The following is a 9,738-nucleotide window of genomic DNA, read 5'->3' on the forward strand; positions in this document are numbered from 1 at the left end:
CATACCTCAGCAATTTGCTTGGAAATCCCTTCAGCTAAATGTTCAAGTTTATCATTTACAAGTGCTGCTTTCCAGTGAACTGTTGGAGATAATTTCACTAATCATTCTGCTACTGCATATGAGGATCTCATGCCTCCAGTTTCCAATAACATGCTCCTCACATCCTTCTGGACCTGTGCTAGCAGGGTCTATGAGGTGTATATTTTTACTTACAGGTGGTTCAAAGCAATAATGTTCCTCAAAGTTCTTCCAGCCTCCACCCACTGCCCAGTTTCCAAGCCACTTACACATTTTTAGGTATTTGGTACTTTCAGTGCCAATATCTGTATTAGTTTTCTATTACTATGTAACAAATTACTTTAAATTTAGTGGCTTAAAATAAGACATTTATTACCTGACAGTGTCTCACACAGCTGGGATGTGGGGGAGAGGGAGCCCTGTGTTTTGGCTACGGCAGTCTGGAATGGAGTATCCAGCTCACTGAACTTGGAAAGTGGGGAGGAAGCAGTCTTGGTTCAAATATTAGAGGCTTTTAGCTTTCTTACTGAATTTGTGTAGATTTTCTTGAGCAGATATTTCTTCGTGTGCTGTTTGTCCTTAGGACCATTTCCAAAGGCCGTTAATGGCTGATTTCGTTTTATTTAAAATATGATTTTTACTACTTTCACTGAGGATCAGGTCAGTGGGGCTCCTCGTGTTGCCATGCCAGAAGTCAATCTTCCATTATTTCTTCATAGTATTTCATCCCCTCTTCTTCTGAGACTTTGATTATACATTTGACCCTTGAACAATGCAGGGTTTATTGGTGCTGACCCCCTACACAGTTGAAAATCCATGTACATCTTTTGACTCCCTCAAAACTTAACTACTGATAGTCTACTGTTGAATGGAAGCCTTACTGATAACATAAAGAGTTGATTAACACATATTTTGTGTGTTATATGTGTTATATACTGTTACAACAAAGTAAGCTAGAGAAAAGAAAATGTTATTAAGAAAATCATAAGGAAGAGAAAATACATGTACAGTACTGTATTGTATTTATCAATACTGTAAGTTTACATTGTTTGTTTACATAGCCTGTCAATGCCTACATCAATAATGTCTTATGTGATGCAAAACACTGTAGCTGTTATATGTATTACTAACACTAGACTTCAAAAATGAAAAGATCATGTGAAAAAGAACTTCATATTTATTTACAGGTATAAGGATTCATGCATTGATAAAAAAGAAGCAGTAATATAATTGCTTTATAGTAGCATAGTGTAATCAATACCATTGCTCCATGGTAGCGTAGCCTAGGCATTAATGAATGAACCATTATAAAATTCTTATGGCATATAGTATTACAGTCATATTCATAATACAGCACTGAAACATTATTACATTAAAGAAAAACACCTGTCTGTGATGATGATAGGCTGATACACAGTTTCTCCAATTGTGAGACAGAAAGAAGTATATTGTATGGTAATGTAATTCTTTGAAAGCAGAGTTATAAAACAGTAAGAAAACTAACACATTATTAATTTTATATCAGTCACCTTATGCCTATGTAAGAATAGGCTATCCACTTCAATATAAATATTGCACACAATGTTCTACACACATATTTTTGTATATTTCTTGAAAAAAATCTGCATATAAGTGGACCAAGCAGTTCAAACCCATGTTTTTCAAGGGTCAGTTGTATATACATTAGATTTTTTTCCCCACCATATCCCATTAGACTGTCACAATCTTTTCTGTATTGTCTATCCTTTTGCCTCTCTCTCTCCCTCAGTCTAGAGATTAGCACCAGTTCAGAGTCTTTAGCTAGTAACTCCCAGGAGGTCTTGGTATTTCTATGTCCCTAGGGCACAGTCACCCTGTAAAGTGTCTGCAGGTTCCATTGGAAAAGATTTCATGTAAGATTCATAGCATACACCAGTGGCTGCCGGGTCCTACCTTAGAGGTAATCTGCCTTCCCCTCAGTTGGATGAGAAGTTGAAAAACCCCACTACAGCAACTCGAATTAGGAAACAGCAGACCTAGAATTTTTTTCTGCCTCAATATGTCAGGCAGCATCCTATAGGCTGCCCAATTATTTCATTTTTAAGAATGCTCTGATTAGCCATCACCACAGATCCTGTGGGTCAAACATCCTCTAATTACCATTTTATCACTGTGGCTCATTGTAGTAGTTGCACTCACCTTGTCACATATGATTAAGCACTGTCACCTGACCTCTAGCACTCTGAGATTCCCTTCATTCACACTAAGATCAAGTAGCCCAATTCCACCACAGCATTCTCCACCATAATCTCCAGCCTACAGAACACAGGCCCACAGAAATCTTCAAGGATGTCCGTGACCGTCTCACCAATGATTTTTAATGCCTTGGAGCATGTCTGCACAAATATCCTATCCCATATATCAGGGCTCCACTCTTTCCCTACTAGTGTTTTTACCTTATTGTAAAATCCATAGTAGGTAGGGCATTTAATTGGCAGTGGAACTCAGTGCCAGTATGAGGACCTGAGCTTGGTCCTCAGCCTTTTTTCCATCCCTAAGATGAGGAACTTCTTCAAACATGCCATGCAGGCTTTCTGGCGCTCTACATGTGTTTTCTGTTGTATTATATGGCTTTCAATTTCCTTTTTCCTATGCATATTCTTTAGGACCATCAGATGAACATGGAAAACTCCAGAACCTTTTGGATAATGATTTTTTTTTTTTTTTTTTTTGCGGTACGCGAGCCTCTCACTGCTGTGGCCTCTCCCGTTGCAGAGCACAGGCTCCGGACGCGCAGGCTCAGCGGCCATAGCTCACGGGACCAGCCGCTCCGCGGCATGTGGGATCTTCCCAGACCAGGGCACGAACCCGTGTCCCCTGCATCAGCAGGCGGACTCTCAACCACTGCACCACCAGGGAAGCCTGGATAATGATTTTTGACACAGTGCTTAAATGACACAGCAGCTTGATTCCCCAAACTTTGGATTCCACCTGTACTTCATTCTATGCCACCTGTGGTGCTGCGTAAGTGTGATACTACTACATGCCATGTACCAATGAACCTCTCCTAACACCTGCCCCCTACTCTCCCAACCCCCAGTGCAAAGAGGTTATTTTTCCCTCCTCAAATTAGTAATCCAATTTCTGGGGTAACTTCTAGTATCTATTACTGTATCTGAGAAGTGCATGACAGGAAAGAGGGAGCCCATCTGCATTAGAAAATTTGAGACTTTTTTAAAAAGTACAGTATACAAAGATGTGGGAAGGGTACTGGAGAACCACAGGGGTAGTGCAATACTCCATGGCTAGTAAAGGTAGGATTATCTAGGCCTGAGGGACAAAGGGAAAGAGGGGTTACTGAAAGCTTGAGATACAGAGCCTATTTGGAGAGGGCAACCCCCCAGGAAACTTTAGAGAAGAGACTGTCAGCATCTGGTGACACTACAGGGAACAAGCTGGGAAGTAAAGTTCCTGACCACCCCCCAGGAAACTTTAGAGAAGAGACTGTCAGCATCTGGTGACACTACAGGGAACAAGCTGGGAAGTAAAGTTCCTGACCACATTGTCCACCACTTACTCCCAAAGGACAAGGGAGCCCTTTGATGTAATCAATACAGGTCAGATTCCCTGGGATGTAGAGCAGGGTGGAGGAGGGTGGAGACTGAACCCCAATGGGAAGATGGAGAGATTTCTAGCAAATAAGCGAGGGCCATGTTAGCAGTACTCACTGGGAGTTGTGCCTGCAGTGAGAAAGGGTACCCCTATTCAGCTGTTATTACACTGTGAGGAGGAGGGTAAAAGGCATATTGTTTTTAGAGGGTTAATTCCAGCAAGACTGGGATTTGCCCAAGCTGGTCTACTAAAATAAGAAATGCACCTGTAAGTTACTGACTCATGGTAAAGGCATGAAACATACTAAGAGTGTTGTTTTAGAACCATTGGCCCTAGGAGTTTGGATGGTTTTTACCAGCTTGTCAGCTTTGCTTATTGGTAACAAAAAGGTTGATCGTTTGCATCTGGTCTTGGTGAACATTCCCCCCCCGCCACCAAGCGCTCTGCTGTTGAAGAGCTACAACATAGCAAGAATATGCCTACGTAACCATCACTGCAAGAGAATCCTGGGCTGAGACTCCATTTTGTGCTCTCTGGTTCTAAGGTACTCTGTGAACACATCAGTGGTTCCTATTCCAAAAGAAGTGCATCTTTCCAGGGCTCTTATAGAGAGGGAAGGCAATTGGAGCTTGCATCTGGCCACTTTAGACCCCTGGGTATGAGACAGCTCTTGGCTGTGAGGCACATTCTCAATGCTGTTGCTACATTGCATCCTTTTATTCCCCCCTGTGCTAAACTACAGATTTGCAAGCTTTGACATTTGAGGTCCCATGAGTCTTCTTTAGCAATGGAACTGTTTAGCTGTCATAGTTATGGCATCTAAAGAAGGAAATACACCATCCTATGAGATGCGTTCCATTTGCCTTTGTTTATAGTCATGATTTGCTCTAAAAACAGTTTCAGGTTCTCTTCAGTAGATATATTAATCCTTGCCTTTATGGATTCTTACTCCCAAACTTTTGTACCTTACAAAGGCCTTCAGGTCTCCCCCACACCCACCAAATAAACATTGCAACTCTTCTGCTCACCTTATGGTTTACACTTAATACAACTGCAATCATAATGAATATATAAGTCAGTGGACATTAGCCTTTAGTGTGAATCAGAATCACCTAGGAAGCTTGTTAAAAATGGAGATTCCAGGGCTTCCCTGGTGGCGCAGTGGTTGAGAGTCCGCCTGCCGATGCAGGGGACATGGGTTCGTGCCCCGGTCTGGGAGGATCCCACATGCCACGGAGCGGCTGGGCCCGTGAGCCATGGCCGCTGAGCCTGCGCATCCGGAGCCTGCGCGTCCAGAGCCTGTGCTCCGCAACGGGAGAGGCCACAACAGTGAGAGGCCCATGTACCGAAAAAAAAAAAAGGAGATTCGACTCAGTGGATCCGAAGTGGGGGTAAGGAGTTCACATTTTCAACAAAGTCCTCTGGTGATTTTATTGTGGCAAATTTGCACACTTTAAAAACATGCATGCATTAATGAAATGAGATAGGGTTAAATTTGTGGTACAAACCCTTCTACATGGTGTTTCATTTGGAACTGCAAGTAAACCCTGCTAGAGAAATAGAGTCCACAGTTATTTATCTAGACCTGGAATGATCTGAGGCAAGAATGCCTAACTCAGCTATCATCATTTAAAATTTTATTAAGAACCTATTACTTGACAGGCACTGTGCTAGGCATTAGAGGTACCAGGATAAAAAGGACAAATTGTGCTTTGAGAAGCAGAGTCCAAAGCAGTGTTTCTCAATTTTTAAAAAGTTTAGCCTGCAATCAGAAATTTATTTTTCATCACAACTCAAGGTATACAAACATACATACATATATAAGTGAAATACAAATTTCACAAAACAATACTCACCCTACCTACCTGGGATACAATCTGATATTTACTGTTTAGCTCTAACCAATGCTATTCTACCCTACTTCATTAAACAATTTCAGGTATTGACTCATTGAATTTGTTTCAGGTTCTACTACTGTTGGGGATGTGGAACTGCAGTTCAACAAGCACAGGCCTACTTAATAATCTGCAGGATGTATCTTATGTAGCACATGTATTTATCCTTTTAGGCACATATTTCACATGATGGTGGGAGTGGGAGGCTAAGGAGAGTCTCCTTATAAACCAGTGCTTTGCAAACCTTAAAGTGCACAGGAATCACCTGAAGATCTTGTTTAAATGAAGATTCTGAATCAGTAGGTCTAGGATGGGGACCTGAGATCCTGCATTTCTCTTAGATGATGCTGATGCAGCTGGTCCATGGACAACTATTTGAGTAGCAATGCTCTAAAAATCACAAGTATGGGTAGGTGTGCTAACCTTGTAATGCAGGACCCGGTAGGAGTCTCCTAGGAGATAATTTCCTCTAAGGAAAAAGGAATGGAGCAGAGAAGGTACTGACAGGTGAGAAAAGCACAGTGTGCACCACTCAAATTTTATCCCAGCTTCCCATATCTGAATCTGATGAAAAGATGGCTGTATGTAAAATCTGAAATCCTTTAGTGACCAAAGGAGCACTGAGGTATTACCACTTGGATAAGTATAACTCTAAAGTGAAGAAAAGGACTTTATCCTCACTTCGATCAGTGTCATGGTGTGGGGCAGGTTTAGGGCTCACTGGGGACTCCAGAGAAATCAACTGAGCTTTGTCATCTTGAGGACATCAGTCCAGCAGCAGCAGTGAGGACCTTAAGAAGATGGAGGACTCATGAGAAGTGGCACAGTGCCCAGCAAACATGGCAATACCCAGGGGAGGGTTGTACCCACCTTTTGGCTTTCTGGAACTTATTTCTGGGCATAGGTGAGATGTACATCAACCCTCTTCCAAGTGTCTGATGAGGTCCTGGTCCTGCTAGTATAGGGGAAAAGGTAGAAGCCAGCCTAACACAGCTTACATACTCAGTACCTCATCTAATCCATTCCACAATCCTGTGAGGCAATAATTATTCCCATTTCACAGATGACAAGACTGCTCTTTATAGCAATTGATCTGTTATAGCTGCCAAGTTGATTCCTCCAGATACGAGTCCAGAAGTAATGTGAGTTTTACATAACATTTTAAGTTCTGACAACAAGAATTTACAGTGTCTCCACTGCCTTCATAAACTCAGTAAACAGTTCTTTGTATTGCTTTTTATGTATTGCTTTCCTTTTTTATATTTTAGCATTTCTTTATAAGAAAAGTAATCTGTGTTCCTTAGGAAAATTTAAACAGATGAGTAGAAAGAAAACAAAGAAAATAAATCACCCACAATCTCACAACTCATAAAACCACTGTTAACCTTTTTTTTTTTTTTTTTTTTTTTTTTTTTTGCGGTACGCGGGCCTCTCACTGTTGTGGCCTCTCCCGTTGTGGAGCACAGGCCCAGCGGCCGTGGCTCACGGGCCCAGCCGCTCCACGGCATGTGGGATCTTCCTGGACCGGGGTACAAACCCGTGTCCCCTGCATCGGCAGGTGGACTCTCAACCACTGCGCCACCAGGGAAGCCCACCACTGTTAACCTTTTAGTGAACAAAGTTTTCTGTTTTTCCTGTGCATAGATGTACCATATAAATTTCTGTTCTTTTACAAAAGTGGACCGATTCTGTAGATGATATTATAAGCTGCTTTATTTTTTTCAAGAATCATAACGCCTTTGTAATGCACATGGGTAAAAATCCCCTACTGACAGAGTGCTCTAGCTGGATCAAAAAGTTGTTGATAACAAGAATGACGCCTAAAGCAAAGTATTTGCAAAACTTTAAAGCACAGGGCCTGGTAAACGCCTGCCAGGGGCATTACACAAAAGGAATGTCTTCAAAGCCCCTTTGTGGGGCCCTGCAGCCACCCCTGAGTTCCCTTGGGCCCCTCGGGTGGAAGGGGTCCTGTAAACTTTTTTGCATCCACATAAACCCCCCCAATTTCTGTCTGGTTTTCTTCACCTCATCCTCCACCCTGGCCATCTCGTCAAATTCTCTTATCATCTCTTCATTGCTCAAATGCATATCGTGTATGGCCTCCTTGTATTCCTTGAGACACTGAGCCAGCCCCTTGTTGGTTTTTCTTTTGGCCTTCCTGGGTACATCATCCCCAGCTGGGCGCTTTCCTGCAGCCCTTGGTTCGCTGGCTGGCTTTTCTTCTTTTGGCTTTCCCTCGCTCACTGGCTTTCCCTCACTCTCTGGTTTTCCTTCTTTTGGTTTTCCCTCACTCACTGGCTTTCCTTCTTTTGGCTTTGCCTCACTGTCTGGCTTTTCTTTATCCTTTAGTACTTCCTCATCTTCTATCTTTCCCTTGAGATCTATCCTTCCCTTGTTTTCTAACTTTTCCTTGTCTTCCACAGTACAAGCTACTCCCAGCTTTCTCGCATCCGGTGGCTGTCCTTTGTTTTCCATCTTGCCTTGGTTCTCAGGCTTTCCTTCATTTTCACTGCAGAGTTTTTCCATGTTGAGTGTCCCTTCCTTTTCCTGTCCTGGGGATGGGGCAGGGGGAAGAGAAGACAAAGAGGAAACAAGGGAGACTGAGGGCTTGGGGATGGAATGCAGGTCCGGATAGTAGCAGTTGCTTCTCGCCCCTTGTCAGGGGTCCCCTGACCTGGCCCGGCCTTCTGCCCACCCTTTACCCCACCATTCCTCGTGCACATGTGAGCCAACCATTTCCCAGACAGACCTTGCCATTTTTCCCTACGCTTGCTCAGCATGGCAGAATGTGTGTAAATGTGTTGGGAAGTGGGCAGTGGGGCCCCCAATTCTGCCCGGGCCGTGCCCTGCACACTTCCCACCCCTCTGGGTGCTTGTCCAGTGCCCTCTCCTTCACTGACCTGCAGGGATCTGAACAAGTTTCTCCTCTTTTTGTAGCCTAGCAGAATGCTGGGAACAACAGCCTCACAGACCTGCAGACAGACAGGAGAAGGGGATGGGAGCACCGAGGACGCAATAGGGGCCCTCCTCATCCACCGTTGCCTCCCCCACCTCCCCTGACCCCGCACCTCAGTCGCCAAATCTTTTTGTCAGGCCTCAGGACCAGACTAGGATGCTTTACAAACTGTTTGGGTCGCTGGGGCCCCTCCCCAGCAGGCAACCCGCCCCGCCCCCACCCCTTTACGCGGAGATCAATATTTCCTCATAGGCTCAGAGTGTGAGAGGGGGGTTATTTCCAGAATTTGTCCACGTTTCAAGGTCGCACTGCTTCTCCCCGTCCCCGCGACCTCATTTCAGGCTCGAAAATGGATGGAGGCCGCAGAGGAGGGGCGTCGAAGAGGCGGCAGGGCCAGTTGCAGGGTCCTCCCTCCCCACCTGCCCGCGCCACGCCCCGTGCCCCTCCTCACCCATCTCGGGACCCCTTCCCCTCTCCCCGCTGCTCCCGGATCCTAGTCCCATCCGCTTCCACCCCCACCCGGGCCGCCAGCAGCGCCCACCTTCACACTGACCTGCAGCGCCCGGGCCGGGCCTGCGCCTCCTCTGGCTCGCCTAAGCCCGCTGGCCCCTCGCCCGCCACCCGGGAAGCTCCAGGAGCTGGTTCCGCGCGGGCGACTGGACCAGACCTCGGGGCGGGGGGAGGGGGGGCGCGGGAGCTGCTGCCCAAGTCAGCGCCCTGCCGGTCACGTGAGCGCCGCGTCACCCGAGCCCGGTTTCCCCCCGCCCCGCCCCCTCACCTACATCCCACAGGGACCGGACAGCTGCGGACGGCCTGGGCGGGGTGTGTGGAAAAGAGGGAGTTACCAACAGAGCAGGTCGGGGGAGGCTTCCTGACTGCAGGTGCTTTACCTGGGCGCCTCTCAGGTCCTTGCTCAGCATCCCTCTGAGATGCCCTTTATCCCCAGTTGTGACAGCTGATCACAGGGAGGGTACCCGACTTCTCCAAGAGCGCTCCACATGTAGCCCCACAGCCCGCTTTCAAGACCAGCTCCGCCTGACTCCAGAGCGCTCGTGGTGGTGCCCGCCAGGAAGCTGCGCTGCCACCTTGAGTAGCAGCTATGTCCAGAGCCTCTGCTCTTCTCGGTCCATGTGTTCTCTCTCCCTGGCTGATCTCTATTCATTTCCCTCTTAACACAGATGATTCCCAAATCTACATATCCAGGTTATTCCCTCCCCTGAGTCTCAGACCTTCTTTGCCAACAGTCTATTGGACACCACCGCCTGAATATCCCTGCGG

At 45.9% G+C, this 9,738-nt stretch overlaps 1 protein-coding gene across 2 annotated transcripts; it reads right to left on the reverse strand.

The window, feature by feature from the left end:
- Window positions 1–7,215: 7,215 nt before the first annotated feature.
- Window positions 7,216–9,484, reverse strand: TCEAL2 (transcription elongation factor A like 2). 2 transcript variants are annotated; one of them, XM_079910715.1, is made up of 3 exons: window positions 9,351–9,484; window positions 8,405–8,476; window positions 7,216–8,056 (listed from the first exon to the last, which is right to left on the reverse strand). In XM_079910715.1, the coding sequence occupies exon 3, from the start codon at window positions 8,028–8,030 to the stop codon at window positions 7,386–7,388; it is 645 nt and encodes a 214-aa protein (XP_079766841.1). In that variant the 5' UTR covers window positions 8,031–8,056; window positions 8,405–8,476; window positions 9,351–9,484; the 3' UTR covers window positions 7,216–7,385. The 2 variants fall into 2 exon arrangements, with proteins under 2 accessions (XP_079766841.1, XP_079766840.1); XM_079910714.1 differs by lacking the exon at window positions 9,351–9,484 and adding an exon at window positions 9,014–9,153.
- Between the last annotated feature and the right edge of the window lie 254 nt (window positions 9,485–9,738).

This window comes from Stenella coeruleoalba, assembly GCF_951394435.1.
Source record: "Stenella coeruleoalba genome assembly, chromosome: X".
In the NCBI taxonomy this organism is placed as follows: Eukaryota; Metazoa; Chordata; class Mammalia; order Artiodactyla; family Delphinidae; genus Stenella; species Stenella coeruleoalba.